The sequence below is a fragment of the Canis lupus genome, chromosome 16 (genome assembly GCF_048164855.1).
Source record: "Canis lupus baileyi chromosome 16, mCanLup2.hap1, whole genome shotgun sequence".
NCBI lineage: Eukaryota > Metazoa > Chordata > Mammalia > Carnivora > Canidae > Canis > Canis lupus.
In genome coordinates this window covers 15,197,160-15,219,853 of record NC_132853.1, presented here as the reverse complement: position 1 = coordinate 15,219,853, position 22,694 = coordinate 15,197,160, and the positions used below count along the sequence as shown (strand labels likewise).

The 22,694-nt window shown below is 39.1% G+C and overlaps 1 protein-coding gene across 5 annotated transcripts in view; it reads right to left on the bottom strand.

The window, feature by feature from the left end:
* The window catches only part of SMYD4 (SET and MYND domain containing 4), a 55,263-nt gene that overhangs the window by 19,746 nt on the left and 12,823 nt on the right, over positions 1-22,694 (bottom strand). For 2 of the 5 annotated variants that reach the window (XM_072779075.1, XM_072779074.1), the window contains exons 3-5: positions 10,741-10,885; positions 3,376-3,465; positions 731-1,871 (exon numbers count right to left, since the gene is read on the bottom strand). In XM_072779075.1, the coding sequence (XP_072635176.1) occupies positions 731-1,871; positions 3,376-3,465; positions 10,741-10,885 (1,376 nt within the window). Of the gene's footprint in view, positions 1-730; positions 1,872-3,375; positions 3,466-10,740; positions 10,886-17,437; positions 17,551-21,067; positions 21,246-22,694 lie in introns of all 5 variants that reach the window. The other 3 variants (XM_072779072.1, XM_072779076.1, XM_072779077.1) reach the window with 3 other exon arrangements.

Sequence of the window (22,694 nt, the reverse complement as noted above, 5' to 3'; positions counted from 1 at the left end):
AGCGCAAACAGGCTGGCCAACAGTTCATGGTAGTACTGTGTGAAAAGCTGTCCTTGGCCAAACTGCTCTCTTGGAAACTTAGAAGAATGGGGGAAATCTGTCAATTGGAAAGACAAGAGACAGAGTAGCTGCGTCATATGAATAAGATTTTGATACTGTAACTTAACTGCAGATCCCTCTTCTTTCTCCAGTCTTTAGTATTTCAGTTCTCATTCACATAAAAAACCCCTCAGTAATAGGATTTAATTTTGAAGTTTATTTATTTATAATATTATTTTTTAAAGATTTTATTTATTTATTCATGAGAGACACTCAGAAAGAGGCAGAGATATGGACAGAGGGAGAAGCAGGCTCCCTGTGGGGAGCCTGATGCAAGACTCGATCCTGAGCTCCCGGAATCCTCCCTGAGCTGAAGGCAAATGCTCAACCGCTGAGCCACCCAGGTGTCCCTTAAAGTATATTTACAAACACACATCATCGTCACAACTCAGTGAAGTTAGGTGGGATTCAACTAGTCATTTTTGAGATGAGAAAACTGAGGCAGAGTAGGATCAAAGAATTTGTGAAGGTCACATAGCTACTCAAGAGCATAATCACGGTAACAAAAGATAGCTAGCTGCCTTTCCCCATTAGACCATCACTACTGTTTTTGCTCATAGTTCTTTGTCCCCAAATATTAGCTATGCCAGGAACAACACTGTAAGGCAAACAAAGCTTCCCTCGGGTTTACCTGTTTCCTGGATGGTGGTTATTGCCTGAGCATTACACTGCAGCTGTAACATGTGCTTCAACATGGCTACTCCCCAGATATTCAACTCCGAATACAAGGCAGGAGGTGCTGCTGTTTCTGGCTTCTTGGAATCGGCTGCTTCGAGCTGCCTGCACAGTGCAGAGACACTTAGAGCACAGAGGAATTTGTATTCTGGGCTATGGTTTTCAGTATGGGCCAAGAGATTGAAGACAGCATTATAGTTATTTTCGTATTTCCCGTTAATATCACATCCTGGAACTGGGATCTTAACTGTTTTGCCATGTCTCTCACCCTCCTCTCCTAGGTCATAATTGAGTATTTGTACCAGATTCTCGCTCTCAGGTGAACACATGTCCTTGTTACTGATCTCACTATAAAGCTTCCTTATGACTTTGCTTGCATCCTCAAATCTAGCTAAAAGAGTCGACCTCAGGGCAATGTGGCAAAAGATACCCAGCGTGAGCAGCAGTCCCCCTAGAGAACACTCTATTTGATGGTAAAGATCCCAGGCCTGCTGCATACACTCATTGCTGCAATATTTCGCATAGCTGCATCCATCACAGGGAACCGTGGCCAGAGTATGCTTCAAACATCGGTGACAGTAGAGGTCCCCATTGGTAATTCTGGTATCCCATTTGTTCTCTAGGCCATGATGTAGTCCTGGTGGCATTTCTCCTGGGTTAAGGACACTCACAAAAGCATCCTCCTTCACCAAGAGCTCTCCCGGGAGAATATCTTTTGTAGCAATCAGATAGCGGCCTTTTAAGGGGTCTATGCATAGGCTGACAGATGACGACGCACTGGAAATCTGTTCATTCTCTTCCCTTAGGTCCATATCCTCAAAGGTTTTGGTTACAGTTGTTGTGTAGGTTTCTGTGAGATTCCCCTTCTCTTGTACCTTTCTTTTCAGACGACAGAGGTTTCTCTGCAGAATTTGAAACTGGGCAGCTGCTAGGGTTGGTTTGGCGGCAAAGTTACTTTCAAGATCCCTGATGGTCTGGCCTGCCTCCTGCAGTCTCCCCAGGGTTACCAGACATTCGGTCTTACGCAACATCACCTTGGGTTGCAATCTTTCTGGATACCCATGCATCTGTGCTCTCGTGATATCTTTAAGACACATCTGAAAACAGAAAAGAAATCCTCAAATGATCCTTGGTCCTGACTCTTCAATGTCTACTGAAAATTTCAACAAAAATCTACAGGAAAATTAATGATGATTAAAAATGGAGCAATTTTTATTATTATTTCTTTAAATCATATTCTACTTTCTGATCTTTTGAGTGATTAAGTAATACTTGCTGAAGATACTGTGTTTGTCTTATTAAATATTCCTGTTTTGAGGGGAAAAAAGTCTTACAGATAGAAGAATTGCAGTGATTAACAGGGTAGGCTTAGAAGGATCTGAGTTCCACTATTGATTGCCTTAGTAGCTGTATGACCTTGTGCAGCAGCTAAATTTCTCAGTGTCTTAGTATTCTTATCTGAAAAACAGGGATACTTCACAGGGTTGCTTTAAGGATGAAATAAGGTAATATAAAAAAAAGAAATAAGGTAATATATCTAAGCTGCTAAAAAGAGTATCTGGAACAATGTATCTATTTAATGTATCATAATTAAGGGAAATAGAAATAACCAATATAGGAAAGTTATAAAGGGTTAAATATTTCACAAGTTCTTCCAACTGTTGTTCTCAATTATCTACGACTTTTTTGCTTAGGGCCAACAGTTAAATTCTTGCTTCTTTTCTTTTACTTTATTTTATTTTATTTTTAGAGAGAGAGAGAGAGAGAGGGTAAGAGTGAGTGTGGGGAGGGAAAAGGGAAAGGGAAAAAGAATCTTAAGTAGGCTGCACGATCCAGTGAAAATCCTGATGTGAGGCTCAATCTCAGGACCCTGAGATCATGACCTGAGCTGAAATCAAGAGTCGGACACCCAACCAACTGAGCCACCCAGGTGCACCCTCTTGGCTTGTCTCTTTTGGTTCCAAGGGCAGTAAGTGTGAACTTGTGATTATTCAAATAGTTCTTAACTCTAGGGTATATTTTAAAAGTTCCTGTGGAATTCCAAAATGGACGTATCAAAATGACATTGAGGTTTGTCTTTAGACCTCAATTAGGGAAGGAGAAGAGAGACCACTCCCTCATAAGCATACACAGGTGTTTCAGTGCAACTTTTACTAGCCCATTCAAAATGCGTATTGAAGGTGAGCTGTATTACTGCAGGGATAATCTTGAACATGCTCTACTTATTAAGAAACAAACAAACAAGTAAACAGTTTGCAAACACTTGTAACCTGAAGTATTATTAGCAACATATCTCACAGCTAATCTCCACACTAAGAACCGCTGACCCACTGGATATAGTCCATGGCCCTGTGCCATGTGCCATGACTCTTGTCAACCAATACTACCCCACGCAATCACCTGTGATAGGTAAAATGAAAGGAGAAAGAGAAAAATGAATCAGAAGAATAAATTTGGGAGGATACCAATTTTCTTCCAATTCAACCAACTGCAGCACGGTCCAGTTTGAGTGCTCTTAGGTAGGAGCAGAGATGAAGGTCTAGTCTTCCAGTGAACCCCCTACAGATCCTCTCCAATCACACCAGACATCCTAATACTCACTTCATACTGATCCAGGTAGAAGAGGGCTGCAGAGCGATTGGCATAACACAGTGAAATGTCTACAGTGTGAGGCCTTGAATGTGATATTCCCTGCAAAACAACAAACCGGTTAAAGATATAAATGAAAACTAGCATTTTAAAACATAACCTCTACCCCCAACATGGGCTTGAACTCTTGAGATCAAGAGTCTCATGCTCTACCTGCTGAGCCAGCCAGGCAGCTAGGAGCTCTGAAAACTAGCATTTTTATTTTTTTATTATTTTTAAAAGATATTATTTATTTATTTGGGAGAGAGGGGGAGAGAGGGAGCAAGCAAGCACATGAGTGGGGAGGGGCAGAGAGAGGGAGCAGACTCAATGCTGAGCATAGAGCCTGCCAAAGTGGGGCTTTATCCGCAGACTCCAGGATCATGACCTGAGCTGAAGACAGATGCTTAAGCAACTGAGCCACTTAGGTGCCCCTGAAAACTCACATTTTTAAAGTTTTTTTTTTTTTCCCCAGATAATAAGAGCTCTCCTATGAAAGATGGAATGAAATTGTGAAAGTTACTGGATCTTTGTGCAAACCAAGTGAACTATAAATGAAAATGGAGGAAAACATTAGAAGCACAAATGTGCACATAACAAGAGTGAGTGGCACAAATAAAAATTCACAAAAGAAGAAACACTAATGATATTTATTTCTTAGAAAACAAATAGTTAATTCATTTGCAGATAGCAAAATATATGAAAACAAAGGCACACAAGATTTCCCTTTTTCCTATCACCAGATTGGCAAAGATTAATAACTATTAGAAAAGCAGCATCTCAAATCACTGGACAAAAGATTGGGATTATTCAATAAAAGTACTGTGACAAATAGGTAGCAAGTTGGCCCTCTAATTATGATAAACCTTTCATCAGAATAAATTCCAAATGGGTCAAAATCTTTCTTTTTTTTTTAAGATTTTATTTATTTATTCATGAGAGACAGAGAGCAGCAGAGACACAGGCAGGGAGCCCAATGTAGGACTTGATTCCAAGACCCCAGGATCACACCCTGAACCAAAGGCAGACGCTTAACCGCTGAGCCACCCAGGTGTCCCTGGATAAAAATACTAATGTAAAAAATGAAACTCTTAGAGCACTAGAAGGAATTGTAGGAATAAATTAAAGTGATGCTAGAGTGAAGAATCTCCCCACCTTTTTAAAAGATATTTATTTATTTATTTATTTATTTATTTATTTATTTATTTATAGAGAGCATGAGCAAGGCGGACGGGCAGAGGGAGAGGGAGAAGCAACTCCCCACTGAGCAGGAAGCCCGATACGGGGTTCGATCCCAGGACCCCAGGACCCTAGGACCCTGACCTGAGCCGAAGGCAGATGCTTAACTATCTGAGCCACCCAGGCACCCCAAAGAATCCCTTTCTAACTATGACACAAAACCCAGAGGTCATGAAAGGTTAATAAATTTGACTATATAAAACTGTTCTTTACAGCAAAAACCAATAAAAGCAACAAAGTATCTACAATTCATAGCACAAGCAAAGGGCTCATTTCTTTACTTTATGATTAGATCCTACAGATCAATAAAATGATGACCAATAATTCAATAGGAAAATAAGCAAATGACAGGAATAGATAGTTCTAATGGGAAATAAAAATGGCTCATAAACATATGAAAAAATGCTCAACCTCATTCGTAATCAGCAAAATGCAAATTAAAACTCTACTGGATCTTGAAAACATTATGGTAAGGGAAATAAGCCAGAAAGAAAAGAACAAATTCACTTACATGAGGTACTTGGAATTGGCAGTATCACAGAGATAGAAAGTAGAACAGAGGTTGTCTGGGGTGAGGGGGAGGGAGGTATGGTGAGTTACTGTTTGTTTAATGGGCACAGAGTTTGTTTTGGTTGGTGAGAATGTTCTGGAAATGTTTAATGGTGATGGCTGCACAGCACTGTGAATGTACTTAATGCCACTGCACTGTAGACTTAAAAATGGTTAAAATGGAACATTTTATGTAATGTATATTTTACCACAATAAAAAAAGTTTTCATCTGATAAACTGGAAAAAAATCCAACTCTACTGAGATGCCATTTTTCACCTATCAGACGGGCAAAGATAAATGCAACTGACAGCACAGTGAGTTGTCAAAGGAGTGGGTAAGGGGGCATTTTCATAGGTAGCTAGTGGGAGTATAATTTGGTCTCATGATAATGAAGGGCAAGTTAGCAATATATATATAGTTCATTTACATCTGTATCATTTATATCTCCATTACACCAGCAATTCCTCTTCTAGGAATTTATCCTACAGATAATAAGCACTTACCCTAGAGATATGTGCAAAATAACATATGCACAATTTCTCAACATGGAGTTTTTTTTTTTTAAGATTTTATGTATTTGAGAGAGAGAGAGCAAGTGAGCACACAGAGTGGAGAAGCAGACTTCCCATTGAGCAGAGAGCCCAACACGGGGCTTGATCCCAGGACCCTTGAGATCATTACCTGAGCTGAAGGCAGACACTTAACCAACTGAGCTACTCAGGTGCCCTTCAACACAGAGTTGTTTGGAGCAAAAGATAGGAAACAACTTAGATCAAATATATATTGATCTATAGGACACTGGTTAAATAAATTACTATACTATAAATTACTATACATCCATATTATGGAATATCACATACCTATAAAAAAAAGAATAAGGAAGCTCTTAATGTACTGATATAGAATGATCTTCTAGATACTATAAAGTGAAGAAAGCATGGGTCTGAACAGTGTATATAGACTGTTATTTACATACAGAGTGTATGTGTGTGCAGGAATGAGAGAGAATTTGTATTTATTTACATATGCCAAAGTACCTCTGGAAAGATACATTAAAAAAATTTTTTTTAAGATTTTATTTATTTATTCATGAGAGAGACAGAGAGAGGCAGAGGGAGAAGCAGGCTCCATGCAGGGAACCCGATGTGGGACTTGATCCCGGGACTCCAGGATCAAGTCCTGGGTCGAAGGCAGGTGCTAAACTGCTGAGCCATCCAGGGATCCCCAGGAAAGATACATTTTTTAAAAAGATTTTATTTATTTGAGAGAGAGAGAGCAGGAGTATGAGGAGGAAGGAGACTCCCACTGAATAGGGAGTCTAACATGAGGCTCGATCCCAGGACCCCAGGATTATGACCTAAGCAAATTATGACGCTTAACCAACTGAGCCATCCAGGTGTCCCAAGATACATTTTTTAAAAAGATTTATTTCTTTAGAGAGAGCGTGATCAGAGGGAGGTGCAGAGGGAGAGAGAATCTGCAGCAGACTCAGTGCTGAGCACTGAGCACAGAGCCCAAGGGAGGGCTTGATCCCACAACCCTGAGATCACAACCTGAGTTGAAATCAAGAGTTGGACACTTAACCAAACTGGGTTGAAACACCCAGGTGCCCCTGGAAAGATATACTTAACAGTGCTAGCTTCTGGTGTTGGGTAAAAGGTGGCTAGGGGACAGAAGAAATAGACTGTATTGTATATATACTCTTATACCTTTCGAGTTCAAACTATGTAAACATATTTCCTATTCAAAAAGAAATAGATAAAATAATAAAATCTTAATAACTAGTATTGCTTAGGATATAGAAAAATGAATGTTCCCTTGCTTTACTAGAAAGGTTGTTAACTAGTTTTTTTTTTTTTGATTTTTTAAATTTATTTATGATAGTCACACAGAGAGAGAGAGAGGCAGAGACATAGGCAGAGGGAGAAGCAGGCTCCATGCACCGGGAGCCCGACGTGGGATTCGATCCCGGGTCTCCAGGATCACGCCCTGGGCCAAAGGCAGGCGCCAAACCGCTGTGCCACCCAGGTATCCCTGTTAACTAGTTCTTTTCTAGAAAACAATTCAGTATCAAGTACCAAAAGCCTTAAAGAAATACATTTTGTTGTTGTTGTTATTATATTATTTTTATCTTTATTATTCCCTGCTGTCTTGGAACTGGTGATTTAGTTGAGCAGACTGAGGCCAGGCCACTCCCTTAGCCATCTGAGGTATTTGGCTCCTCTCAGAAGGGCTTTCTGAAGCCCAGTCCCACTTGGAGAAGCCTCTGGTTTGTCTTTTATAGTCCAGGTGGTTAGACAGAAAGTCCTCAGGAACTGAGATGATTGCTGGCCTGTTTCCATTGGGAAGGCTCAGTGGACAGGATGGGCTGAGGGGATGAACGGAGTAGAGGGCAGGATTTTACCCCATCCATGCCCTTCCAATTCCTTTCTCAATCTCAAGGCTGGAGGTAGAGGTGGGGGTGGGGGCATCCTCAAAGCCTTGGGTTTCTGAAAGCAGCTGCAGGTGGTGGTGGTGGATGGGGTGGGGCTGTGCATAGACGATATTCAAAGAGGGGATGGTGGGCCCTCCAATGGAGGAGTAGGATTGCAGAGGTCCCCACGATTCCCCTCTCCCTGCCCTGGCGGCAGATTTCTTTGCTTCCTGGATGTCTTCCTACAGTCACCGGCCTGGGGCAGAGGGACCCAGCAATTGTTCTTCTGGGAATTTATCCTAAGAAAACAATCAGATGGGATCCCTGGGTAGCACAGCGGTTTGGTGCCTGCCTTTGGCCTAGGGCGCGATCCTGGAGACCCGGGATTGAATCCCACGTCGGGCTCCCAGTGCATGGAGCCTGCTTCTCCCTCTGCCTGTGTCTCTGCCTCTCTGTGTGTGTGTGTGACTGTCATAAATAAAAAAAAATAAAAATAAAAATAAAAAAAAAAAAAGAAAACAATCAGATGTGTAAAAATATTTACATAGAAAGACACTCCTTTGGGGATCCCTGGGTGGCGCAGTGGTTTGGCGCCTGCCTTTGGCCCAGGGCACGATCCTGGAGACCCGGGATCGAATCCCACATCGGGCTCCCGGTGCATGGAGCCTGCTTCTCCCTCTGCCTATGTCTCTGCCTCTCTCTCTGTGACTATCATAAAATAAATTAAAAATTAAAAAAAAAAAAAAAAAAAGAAAGACACTCCTTTGTAGCTTTACAGTACCAAGCAATCTGCCAACATTAGGAGATGTTAAATCAAGTATAGTTCTTTGTAATGGAACAATAAGCTAGCCGTAAAAAATTATGTACTAGTGGAAAATTTAATAACACGAGAAAATGGTCATAATAAATTGTTGAGGGGAAAAAAGCAGATTACAAAACAGTAAGTGTAGCATTATCCCAATTTTGTCAAAGCAAAACATATTTTCAGAGGAAAAAGCATCTGGATGGATATAAGTAAAAATGTTAACAGTGCCTATCATTGACTATGTGATTTTTTTTTTTTTACTCCTTATGCTTCTATTTTCCAAGTAAATTACAAAATGTAGTACTTTTATAATCAGATAAAAACAACAAATATTATTTTTAAAAAGAAAATAGCCGCTTTGTAGAAAATCACGAAGTACCATAATCACCAAAAATACTAACTTCATGAAATAGGAAGGCTCATCTCCCACCACATCCAGAGCAAACCTTAATTTTTTGTCTGATTTCGTTTTTTTACTTGTTTTCCTTGAGCTTTCCATGTGATCACATTTCTGATGTACATGCATAGAGCTGAAGAGATTAGCTATGAAAAAGAACTATTAAGCCATTTATTAGTGTATCATTACATCTAATGAGACTTTATTCATCAGCATTCACTAATGTTTACATTATTCAACTAAATGCATAATGTCATAACATTACAACCCCTGCCTTTATCAGTTAACCAAGGCTGTTGTACAAGTCTGATAGTTTTGGAAAACTCATTCCAAGCATTAAGTTTAGCCCTGTTACAGATTCAGAGTAGGGGTACCCTTCAAATTCACACTCATTCTTTCAATACACAAGATCACAGACCTCGTGCAGGACATTGGCACATTCTTCCTCTAGGCATATATTTATCTCTTAAATATTATGGAAGGAAGTCTCTCAGGGATCTTGTTTCAGTTTGAACCATGGAAGCAGGAAAATCAGAGCAGCAGATTGTTAAAAACCACTCTTTTTCATCAAAACCTAGTTCAGTGATGCTTAGTGTGATTGTTTTTAAAGATTTATTTATTTGAGAGAGAGAGAGAGAGAGTGCAAGCATTAGCAGGGGGGTGAAGGGCAGAGGGAGAGGGAGAAGCAGACTCCTCACTGAGCAGGGAGCCAGATTCAGGACTCAATCACAGGACTTCGAGATCATGACCTGAGCCAAAGGCGGATGCTCAACCGAGCCACCTAGGTGCCCCCTTTGTGTAATTTTAAATACAGGCAATACTTTGTTTTATGTGCTTCACAGACATGGCTTTTTAATTTTTTTAATTTTTATTTTTTACAATGAATTAAAGGTTTGTGGCAAGCCTGCATTGAACAAGTCTATCAGCATCACGTAACAGCAGTTGCTCACATTGTGTCTCTGTGTCACATTTTATTAATTCTTGCAATATTTCAAACTGTTCATCATTATTATATTTGTTATGGTGAGCTGTGATCAGTGATGACTTGCTAAAAGCAATAAAGTATTTTTAAATTAAGGTATGTACATTTTTTTTAAAGATTTTATTTATTTTTTCATGAGAGACAGAGAGAGAGAAAGAGAGAGAGAGAGGCAGAGACACAGGCTGAGGGAGAAGCAGGCTCCACGCAGGGAGCCTGATGTGGGACTTGATCCCAGGTCTCCAGGATTACGCCCTGGCGGAAGGCGGTGCTAAACCACTGAGCCCCCCAGGCTGCCCTGTACATTGTTTTTTTTATATAGAATGCTATTGCACACTTAACAGATAATGGTGTGGTATAAACAACTGTTATGCATACTGAAAAACCAAAAAATTCATTTGATTGCTTTACTGCAGTAGTCTGGGACCAAAGCCACAATATCTCCTAGGTATTTCTGTATCTGTTGACAACCTTCAAAAGAGTTCAAATAGGCTGTGGCAATTGAGTTTATTTTCCTTTCAAACTTAATCTAAGTCATACTGGTTGTAAAATAACATTGTGACTAACCAAAAATCCAGCTGCTCTCTAAATTGGGACTACCAACCCAAGAGCCTCATCAGTCATCAGATAAAAATGGCACACAAGTAAATGGCAGCTGACAGACATGGGCAAGGCTGAGCCAGGGGTCCAATAAGCCTAGAGTGCTACAAGGAGTCTGAGGGAATTTGAGAATAGAAGTTTCTGGGCGGAATTTAAAGACATACTTACAAACTACCCATGGTTTTGGCACATAACCAACAGCAGAATTCTACCAGTTTTCTTTTTCAGATTCAATTCACAAATAATAAAGCAACCACTGGCTACAGAATTCAGCAAGAAGGTTCTATCTTCTGAAGAAATATGCACTGCTAAATTGTTAACATAGCCCCTCCTGCCGAGATGGGGTTGCCTTACCTTAGAGTACAGCACTGTGGCTCCCACATAATCCTTCTTCTGAAATTTTTTGTTTCCTTCTTCTCTGTAGAAAGGGGGAGCATTAGGGTCCTTTCCCACAAAGTAACCTCTAGAGAGATTGTTCAAAAACATCTCATCCTCAGGCCTTCATGAAGAAACAAACAAAAAAAGCACAAATTTGTTATTTCAAGGGAAACTCCTAGCCACTGAACTTGAAATGGGAGGGAAGACCCACAAAACACTGGGACATGAGGCTCTCTGGATCATGTCATGTCAATGGGGAATGAACCCTCCCCATTGGTCTCAGCGACAGAGAGACTGGAATTTCTACTTAGAGGACAGAATGCTGATTTTTTGTTTTATAATTACCAGCCAGTGAACCTTCAATAATACATCATAAAAAGGCTTGGGTGTGGGAATAACACAATACATGGAGTCTTTGTTCAAGAGTATTCTCCACCTAAACTATGTTGAAAATACTTGAATGAACGGCTGACAGAGGGAGGAAAGTGGGGGTGGGGGAGAGTGGGGCAAGAAGGGAAGGGTGAAAATGAGAATGAATCATAAAGTAAATATAATAAAATGAAACATTTGGGGAAACTGAAAAAAGATGTTGAAAATAAATCAGAGGCCCAAAATGGCATCACTGAGGTTATGGCCTCAAGTCAGTAAACCAAGACTTAATAACTAAGCTGAGTGCAGTTTCAAGACTCCAGAATATGGGAATCTCCCTGTCAGCACTAGGAAATTTACTGATAGACCCTCTCTGTTCCCCTTAGGAGGGTGACTTTGCCTAGAACAATGGATTCTTTGCTAACGATTTCCTTTTTTCCAGTTCTTCTCTATCTACTTGCTAGATGGGAAGTTGAAGTCAATTTGATTTTTAAAATTTACTTGGTTAACTTTTTTTTTTTTTTAAGATTTTATCCATTCATTCATTCATGAGAGACACAGAGACACTATATAATATGTATAACAGAGAGAGAGAGGCAGAGACACAGGTAGAGGGAGAAACAGGCTCCATGCAGGGAGCCCGACTCGGGACTTGAACCCGGGTCCCCAGGATCAGGCCCTGAGCCCAAGGTGGCGCCAAACCACTGAGCCACCCGGGCTGCACAATTTTTTGTTATTTTTAACAAAGGATATCACACAGCAATTCTTGGTACTATTTTTGCAACTAATTCTGAAATTATTTCAATTTGAAAAGCTAATAAAAGAAGTATACAAATGCTCTATAAAATTAACAAAGTTCATCTAATACATAAATACATAAAAACACAAAGTTTAATACATATATACACAAATGATCTAATACAGAAATACACAAAGTTGATCTAACACACAAATACATACACTAGCAGTGAGAATATACCTTTCTTCTAACAAGGAGAAATAGCATAGAATACCCTAGGTTCTGGGCAGCCTGGGTGGCTCAACGGTTTAGCACCAGCTTCAGCCCAGGGCATGATCCTGGAGTCCTGGGATGGAGTCCCACATCAGGCTCCCTGCATGGGGCCTGCTTCTCCCTCTGCCTGTGTCTCTGCCTCTCTCTCTCTCTCTCTCTCTCTCTGTGTCTCTCATGAATGGATAAATAAAATCTTAAAAAAAAAAATACCCTAGATTCTCTCTTTGACTGTAAAACAATAAAGTAAAATATGTATAACATGAAAACTAAAAATTCTCTCAAGCAACTCTTGGGTCAAAGAAATCAAAATCAAAATTACAATGTTTAGAAAAGTATCTTTCAAATTTTTGTTTACAAAGACCCATAATAATATCTTTTACACTAGTGATTCAGTATGATGCAACTGTACATGTATATATTGAAATTTCATAAAACATTACTATGTAATGAGTTAATATCAGATATTTTATTAATATTTAAATATAATACAGAAAAAACTCAGCTAACACAAAAAGGAAAATTAGAAAAGATTTTATTTAGCTTAAAAGGTACATTTGGAACACCTGGGTGGCTCAGTTTACTCCCCAATTCTTTTTTTTTTTTTTTTATGATAGTCACACACAGAGAGAGAGAGAGGCAGAGACATAGGCAGAGGGAGAAGCAAGCTCCTGCACGGGGAGCCCGACGTGGGATTCGATCCCGGGTTTCCAGGATCGTGCCCTGGGCCAAAGGCAGGCGCCAAACCGCTGCGCCACCCAGGGATCCCTACTCCCCAATTCTTAATTTTGGCTCAGGTCACAATCTCAGGGTCCTGGGATCCAGCCCAGTGTCGGGCTCTGCACTCAACACAGAGTCTAATTGTCCCTCTCCCTCTGCTCCTCCCTGTGCTTGCACTAAAATAAATGAATATAATCTTAAACAAAGAAACAAAAAAGTGTGCTTGCTGTTCTAAATTTATTCTAGTCCAAAACATTATAGGACTATACCCCATGTGTGTCTGGTACATTATAGAGATCGTTCTTTTTTCTGTTTTTTGTTGTTGTTGTTGTTGTTGTTTCAAATTAGGTTAACCCTGAAAATCCTAGTCCAAACAAAAAGATTGTGGTGAATAATAACAGCAAAACTCCTCTTGCCTTACAATGGATATTCTTTATCTTACTCCAAAAACGATGATAAATTCAATGTTGTATAATTGTTCTTTAGTGCAATTAAGAACTAAGCTGCAAAAAAAAAAAAAAAAAAAAAAAAAAAGAACTAAGCTGCAATAATTCATTCTTTTCTTTAGACACCAAGTTAATTCTGTAATTGATTCAAAGTTGTTGTTTTTTAAGATTTTATTTACTTATTCATGGGAGACACAGAGAGAGGCAGAGACACAGGCAGAGGGAGAAGCAGGCTCCATGCCGGGAGCCTGATGTGGAACTCGATCCCAGGACTCCAGGATCACACCCTGGGCTGAAGGCAGGCGCTGAACTGTTGAACCACCCAGGCATCCCTGATTCAAAGTTTTGAAAAGCAAATGGATGCTCTTTTTTTTTTTAATTTAAAATTTTCTTCTGGAATAGTATGATAAAAAATTTGAGGAGGTGAGATAAAACAATTTTTCTAATTAATTTTTTATGGTGGTAAAATACACATTTTTGTTCTTTTGTCAAAATTTACATATTTTTGACATTTACATTTTAGCCATTTTTGAGTGTACAGTTCAGGGCATTAGGTACATTCACAACATTGTGCAATCATCACCACCATCTATTTCTAGAACTTTGCCACCATCCCAAACTGAAACTCTGTACTCATTAAAAGATAACTCCCCATTCTTCCCCCTCCCTAGCCCCTGGTGACCTCTATTCTATGTTCTGTCTCTATGAATTTGTCTGCTCTAGGTACTTCAGATAAGTGGAATCATATAATTCCTTTCCTTTTATGCCTGGTTTATTTCACTTAGCATACTATTCCCAAGACTCATCCTTGTTGTAGCATATACCAGAATTTCATCTCCTCTTATGGATGAATAATAGTCTATTGTATTATATATTTTGTTTATCCATTCATCTGTGGATGGACATTTGGGTTGTTTCCATTTTCGGCTATGAAAAATACTGCCATGAACATTGGCATGCAAATATCTTTTAAGTTCTATTTTCAATTCTTTGGGGTATAAATACATAAGTCAGATTGCTGGATCATACAGTAATTTTAGTTTTAATTTTTTGAGGAATTATAACATTCTCTATAATGACTATACCACTTTACGTTCTCACCATCAGTGTACAAGGGCTCTAGTTTCTCCACATTGTCTCCGATGTGTGCTATTTTCTGTTTTTTTTTTTTTTTTTTTTTTTTTCTCTAGTAGCCATCCTAATGAATGTGAGGTGCTATCTCATTGTAGTTTTGATTTGCATTTCCTTGGTGATTCCCTGGTGATTGGTGACGTTAAGAGCACCTTTTCATATTGTTGACCATTTATATATCCTCTTTGGAGAAATGTCTACTCTAGTTCTTTGCCCATTTTTTAAAAAAGTCCCATTTTTAAAAAAGGGACTCTCATTTATTCATTTGAGAGTGAGAACACAAGCAGGGGGTGGGTCAGAAGAGGGAGAAGCAGACTACCAGCTGAGCAGGGTGCCCAACTCAGGGCTTGATCTAGGACCTGAGCAGAAGTTAGACACTTTACCCACCTGAGCCACACAGGTGTCCCTTTTGCCCGTTTTTAAATCAGGTTGTTTGTTCTCTTGTTGAGTCTAAGAGTTCTCTATTTATTCCAGCTATTAATCCCTTATCAGATGTGTGATTTACCAATGTCTTCTCCCATTCTGTGGGTTGCCTTTTTTAAAAAAATCTTTTTTATTTTTTATTTATTTATTTTTTTAAATTTTTTTATTTATTTATGATAGTCATCAGAGAGAGAGAGAGAGAGAGGCAGAGACACAGGCAGAGAGAGAAGCAGGCTCCATGCACCGGGAGCCCGACGTGGGATTCGATCCCGGGTCTCCAGGATCGCGTCCTGGGCCAAAGGCAGGCGCCAAACCGCCGCGCTACCCAGGGATTCCCTCTTTTTTATTTTTTTAAGTAATCTCTCTGCCTAATGTGGGGCTCGAACTTACAACCCCACGATCAAGAGTCACATGCTTTACTGACTGAGTCAGCCAGGTGCTTCTCTGTGGGTTGCCTTTTTACTCTGTTGATATTGTCTTTTTATGTACAAAGTGTTTTAATTTTCACGAAGTCCAATTTGTCTATCTTTCCTTTTGTTGCAGTGTCTTCAGTGTTATACCCAAGAAAATACTGTCAGCTGATGTCATAAGCTGTTGCTTTAAATTTTCTTCTAAAAAGTTTATAGTTTTAGAACTGAAGTTTAGATCCTTGGGCTATTTTGAGTTAGCATTTGTAAACAGTATAAGGTAAAGGTCCAAATCATTCTTTCCATGTGGATTCTAATTAGGGAGCAGACAGAAAAACAAGTCTCTTCCTCTTCCAATCTTTTTTCTCTCTAGACCCCTACAGAGTAAAGCCTCCTTACATGGAGTCAACTGGCAAAGCATCAAGTTCTTGCCTTAGCACAGAGTACAGGGGACTGAGAATGGACCTATTGTTTCTCAATAGCTTATTAACTCCCATACATCCATATATACATATTTTCTCTTGAACCATTTTAAGGTAAGTATAATCATCATGAAAGTTCACCTCTAGCATTTTAGCAGGCCTCTACTAAGAATAAGGACATTTTATTTTTTTTAAAGATTTTATTTATTTATTCACGACAGACACAGAGAGAGAGAGGCAGAGACCTAGGCAGAGGGAGAAGCAGGCTCCACGCAGGGAGCCCGATGTGGGACTTGATCCCGGGTTCCCAGGATCACACCCCGGGCCGAAGGTGGCACTAAACTGCTGGGCCACTGGGGCTGCCCAAGAATAAGGACATTTTATAACTTGATATCACACACTATCATTATCACACCTAAAAAAATTAACACTAATTCAAATATTTAAATTTAAAATTTCCTGATTGAGGGGGGTATCCCTGGGTGGCTCAGCGGTTTAGCGCCTGCCTTTGGCCCAGGGTGTGATCCTGGAGTCCCAGGATCGAGTCCCACATAAGGCTCCCTGCATGGAGCCTGCTTCTCCCTCGAGGTGCCTATGTCTCTGCCTCTCGCTCTGTCTCTCGTGAATAAATAAATACAATCTTTAAAAAATAAATAAATAGGGGATCCTTGGGTGGCTCAGCGGTTTAGCGTCTGCCTTTGGCCCAGGGCACGATCCTGGAGTCCCGGGATCGAGTCCCATGTCAGGCTCCTGGCATGGGCCTGCTTCTCCCTCCTCCTGTGTCTCTACCTCTCTCTCTCTCTATGTCTATCATAAATAATCTTTAAAAAAATAAATAAATAAAAAATAAATAAATAAAATTTTCTTATTCCTAAAACATCTTTTATGTTCTTCCTTTGTCTCAACCAGATCTACGATCAAAGTTTTTTTTTTTTTTTTTTTAAGATTTTATTTATCTATTTTAGAGAGAAAGAGAGCAGGCAGGGGGAGGACTAGAGGGAGGACCACCAAACTGTGCTGAGATCAAGGCCTGAGCTGAAATCAATAGTCAGTAGCTCAATTGACTGAGCCACTCAGGGGCCCCAAGAATCAAAGTTTTATTTTTATTTTTATTTTATTTTATTTTTTTTTGGATCAAAGTTTTAATGTACTACATTTAGTTGTTATTTCTCTTCAGTCTCTTTTGAGATAATCTTACAATTTTTTTGTTTTTCATGACTGACTGTTTCAAAGACTTAAGGCCAGGAAATGTTCTATTCTATAGCTTTGTCTCATTGCTTCCTCATGATTAGATTCAGATTAAACAATTCTTGTCAAGGACATTAGTACATAATTAAATTTGTATACTTCTTATTGCTTCAAGTCAGGAGACATAATGTCAAGCAGTTCCCACTACTGGTGATGCTAATTTTGGTCGCTTGGTCAAAGTGGTAACTGTGGATCTCTCCAATGTAAAGATACATTTCCCCTTGTACTTAACAAGTAATATATGGGCTGTACTTTGAGGCCATGTGAATAACTTATTCCAGTAGTCTTTCTTCTAGTGCCTTGAACATCCACTAATAATCATTGCCAGAATCAGTTATTATCCTGGGTTAGAAGATGGTGATTTTTTAGTTCTATCATTATTTCTAAATTTATTAACTGGCATTCTTCTGTAAAGACAAATCCTTCCTTCTTTATTTTGTCTTTGAGTATCACTACAGACTTAAAAGAATTCAATGTTAGAAACTATTATTATAATACCTTTTGATGCTCCATTTGTCCTAAATTTGGCCAGTGGGAACCTCTTCAGGTTGGTTCTTATGTTCTTTTTTTTTTAATATAAATCCATTGGTCTTTGAGTGCTTCTTTGCTTTCTGGCACAACAAGGTATGTTAGTTGAATCAGTACAAAATCAAAACAAACTATGTAGATAGTGAGTCTATTTCAGATTTCCTAGGAAACTGCACTATTATCAACTGTAGGGGAGGGTCATCACCTCAAAAGGTCTTTGATATTGATAAAAGTTACCTATTTTGGGAAAACATTCCTCAAAGATTGTAAACCAGCAAGAAAGAAAAGTATATCTGTTTTTAAACTTTAAAGGCCCAATTCATACTGTTTTTTAATAGGCATGCATATAGAAATTAGATATTTAAATATTTTGGTCAGTTTAGATTATGATTGAATGGTTTTACAAACAAGTCTTCAGAGTTAACTTGTTCTAAGTAAAGCAGTTTGGGGATGAAGCAGTGAGAGATACATGGAAAAAATTTAAATGGAGGTAATTATTAACTCCAGGGAAAACAAGAGTTATACAAGAAGAAATATGGGCAGTCCAGGTGGCTCAGCAGTTTAGCGCCCCCTTCAGCCCAGGGTGTGATCCTGGAGTCCCGGGATCGAGTCCCGCACTGGGCTCCCAGTATGGAGCCTGCTTCTTCCTCTGCCTCTGCCCCCGCCCCCTTTGTGTCTATCATGAATAAATAAATACAATCTTAAAAAAAAAAAAAAGAGAGAAATGTAATTCCAACTCTATTTCTTGGTCCAATGAGTAGTATTTACATAGATATTTGTTTAACAAATATTATATTTTATTGGTCATATTACACTACAAACTATAATACAGTTATGAAGATGAGACAAAAACAAAGGATATATATGTGGTTTAGAGTTAGGAGAGCAAAATTTGATACCTAAAGCTAAAAATTCAAAAAATAACAGTATTAGCATACTATTTAGAAATGAAATTAAATACCAGAGAAAACAGTTAAAGTAGCATCCTCTGTAGGAATGGGGAAGAATAAGACAAAGGGTTGCTGTTTTTCTTTATAAGCTTTGAAGGACTTTTTGACTTCTTGCACTGTGTATATTATTCTGATAAAAAATTCAACTAAAAATTATTTTCCATTTAATAAGCACCTAGTCTACATAGTTTTACAGGATTCTTCCACTAGCCTTTAAGAATCAAATGATCCGGGATCCCTGGGTGGCGCAGCGGTTTGGCGCCTGCCTTTGGCCCAGGGCGCGATCCTGGAGACCCGGGATCGAATCCCACATCGGGCTCCTGGTGCATGGAGCCTGCTTCTCTCTCTGCCTGTGTCTCTGCCTCTCTCTCTCTCTGTCTGTGACTTAAATAAATAAATAATGAATAAAATATTAAAAAAAAAAAGAATCAAATGATCCCTACATTATATGAACTATTTCAGAGCAAAGGAAAAAATGGGAAGCTCTTCAATTCATGCTACGAAGCCACCATAACCCAGATACCAAGAGTTGACAGAGCACACACATACACACACACACAAGGAACATGTAAACTAATATAATTAATGAACATGGACATAAAATTAAAAATAATATTAGCAAATTGAATCAAGCCTTGTGGTAAAAGAATGATTTAAAAAGTGCATGAAAAAAATAAAAATAAAAAATAAAAAAATAAAAAGTGCATGAATGTAAAAAAGTTTATCTCCAAAACATTTTCTTTCTTTTTTTTAAAGATTTTATTTATTTATTCATGAGAGACACAGACAGAGAGAGAGATAGAGAGAGACGCAGAGCACAGGCAGAGGGAGAAGCAGGCTCCATGCAGGAAGCCTGATGTAGGACTCGATCCTAGGTCTCCAGGATCACGCCCTGGGCCGAAGGCAGGCGCCAAACCACTGAGCCACCCAGGGATCCCCTCCAAAACATTTTCAAGTTCAGTTAATCTACTAGTGTAAATCCTATGGCAACAGATTAAAGGAGAAAAAGAAAATGACTACTCCACCCAAAATATATCAAAAAACTATCTGATGGGGATCCCTGGGTGGCGCTGTGGTGTGGCGCCTGCCTTTGGCCCAGGGCGCGATCCTGGAGACCCGGGATTGAATCCCACGTCGGGCTCCCAGTGCATGGAGCCTGCTTCTCCCTCTGTGTCTCTGCCTCTCTCTTTCTCTCTCTGTGTGACTATCATAAATAAATAAAAATTAAAAAAAAAAAAAAACTATCTGATGAAATTCAACTCCAGGCAGAGGGAGAAGCAGACTCCATGCAGGGAGCCCTATGTGGGACTCCATCCCAGGTCTCCAGGATCACACCCTGGACCAAAGGCAGGCACTCAACCGCTGAGCCACCCAGGCGTCCCTCAACTCCTATTTATGATAGAATATAGACAACTTTCCTTAAACTGGAAAAGGGTATAAACTATGAATCTATGGTAAATGTCCTAAATGGCTGTTACTATTCAATATTGCACTGGAGGTCTAACTAATGCTATGATAATTATAAGATAAAATAAGGGGTAAAAATATTGGAAAGGACGATTACTATTTGCAGATATAGCTACTTACCTAAAAATTCCAAGTGAATAGGCATTAAAACAATAAAATATGTGAAAATACAGTTAGGTGGCCAATTACAAGACATAAAAAAATTTCTAGCTTTTATTTATACTACCAATCATCAGTTAGAGAATGTAATTGGGGGAGAAAAAAGTCTTATTCACAATATTAACAAAAACGTACAATAAGTAAGAATAAATCTAAGAAGTGTGCAAGACTTACACAAAGAAAACAATAAACTTTACTTAAGGATATAAAAGAAAAGAAAAAAAATATATAAAAGAACCCCTAAACAAATGGCAAGACATACCCTGGATGAGAAAAAAAAAATTTTTTAAGATTTTATTTATCTGTTCATGAGAGACACACAGAGAGAGGCAGAGACACAGCCAGAGGGAGAAGCAGGCTCCCCATGGGGAGCCCAATGTGGGACTCAGATCATGATCTGAGCCAAAGGCAGATGCTCAACCGCTGAGCCACCCAGGCACCCCCGATGAGGAAATTTAATATTGTAAAGATGACAAGTTTCCCTCAATGAATCTATAAATCCAACATAATCCCCATCAAAAGCCCAACATTTTTTATGGAATTTGACAAGTCAACTAATGTTAAAAGGGGGAAATGTACAGAAAATAGTCAAAATATTCTTGAAAAATAATGAGTATATGTGGGTATTGGAACTTGGCCTAATTGGAAAGCCACATCTAGAGGATCCCTGGGTGGCTCAGTGGTTTAGTGTCTGCCTTCGGCCCAGGGCGTGATCCTGGAGACCCAGGATTGAGTCCCACATCAGGCTCCCTGCATGGAGCCTGCTTCTCCCTCTGCCTGTGTCTCTGTGTCTCTCATGAATAAATAAATAAAATGTAAAAAAAGAAAAAAAAAAAAGAAAAAAAGAAAAAAGAAAGCCACATCTATACTAAACTGCCATATTTTTTAGTGCTCCTGCCCTCTATTTGTGGTAGTAAAATCCCAGTTGGAAGACCATTTCTTTTAGTTGAAGTAAGGAAGACTCCAATGGAGCAACAGGGTTGAGCACATGCTATAGGCCTGGTCAATCAGAAAGGCCCCAAACCTTTGGTTGAAAGGATGCACCAGGCAGTCCAAATTAGGTTGATTGTGAAGTCCAATCCAGACCTTTTCTGCCAAAATTCTCAGGAAAAATGGCCTCTTTTCTTGTAGTTTTTTTTTGTGGTTCAGGATGTGTCCAAGGCTACTAATGTTTATTATGCCCATCAGGTGTAGAGTTTGTCCTAGAGATGAAGAGATGCTGAGTTTAATGACATCTGAGGCCTTGGATACATGCTGCTTAAAAACAGATCTACTTTGGCTATCCTAGTTTCACTGTGCATGAACTTCCTAATTTGAGCTAGGTTTCTGTCACTTGAAATTGACAGAATTCTAATATGATACTATAAAGTCACAGTAAAAACCCTTTGGTTTTGGCATAGAAATAGAGTCCAGAAACAAATTTATAAGTAAGTGTGAATTTAAATTTTTTTTTTAAGATTTTATTTATTCATGACAGACACAGAGAGAGAGAGGCAGAGACACAGGCAGAGGGAGAAGCAGGCTCCACGCAGAGAGCCTGACGTGGACTCGATCCCAGGTCCCCAGGATCACACCCCCGGTTGAAGGCGGTGTCAAACTGCTAAGCCACTGGGGCTGCCCAGTGAATTTATTTTTTAATAAATATGGTATTTTGAAGCACTAAGGAAAGATTGGATTATTCAATAAATGCTGAGGAAAAATTATCTGGAAAAAAGTTAGAATACCCCCTCACATCATATACAAAAATAAATTCCAGATAGATTTGAGAGTGAAAACTAAAACACAAAACTACAAAAAAAAGTTAGATGAAAATAAAGAATATTTTTATAATATTGGAGTAGACCATCCTAAGACTAACTCAGAAACCATAAAAAATGACATATATCTGTATAAAAACTAAAACACACAATTTATATACAATGCGAAACACTGCAAGTAAAATAAAGATAAATGATAGACCAGAAGAAAAGCTAGTTACATATTAGCAAAGAATTATATGACCAGATTTCTTAAGATCTCTTATAAATTCTTAAGAGAAAGATAATCCAAAAGAAAAATGGGCAAAGGACACAAATGAACAGTAGAAATATAGATGGGTTGTGAAATCAGAAATGATGCATTCCTTCACTAGGAATCAGAAAAATCAAACCATAAGACATTTATGTCCTAAAGTTTGGCAAAATTAAGCACCATTACTTTCAGTGTTGGCAAGGATCATAGGGAAGTGATTTTTTTTTTAAGATTTTATTTATTTTTATTTATTTGACAGAGCACACGCAGGGGGAGTTGCAGGCAGAGGGAGTGGGAGAAGTAGACTCCCCGCTGAGCAGGGAGCCTGATGCAGGGTTCCATCCAGGGCCCTGGGATCGTGACCTGAGCCAAAGGCAGGCACTTAACCAACTGAGCTACCCAGGTACTCCAGGAAGTGATTTTCATACGTTGTTCATGGTAAACTGGTGAAGTCTTTTTGGAAGACAATTTGTCAATATTTATTAAATTTTAAAATGCTCGTAACAAGTGGATGCAATCATTCCTCCTCTAAGAATTTATCTTAAAACATAAAAAAGGGGACTCCTGGGTGGCTCAGTGGTTGAGTATCTGCCTTTGGCCCAGGGCGTGATCCTGAGTCACGGGATCGATTCCCACATCAG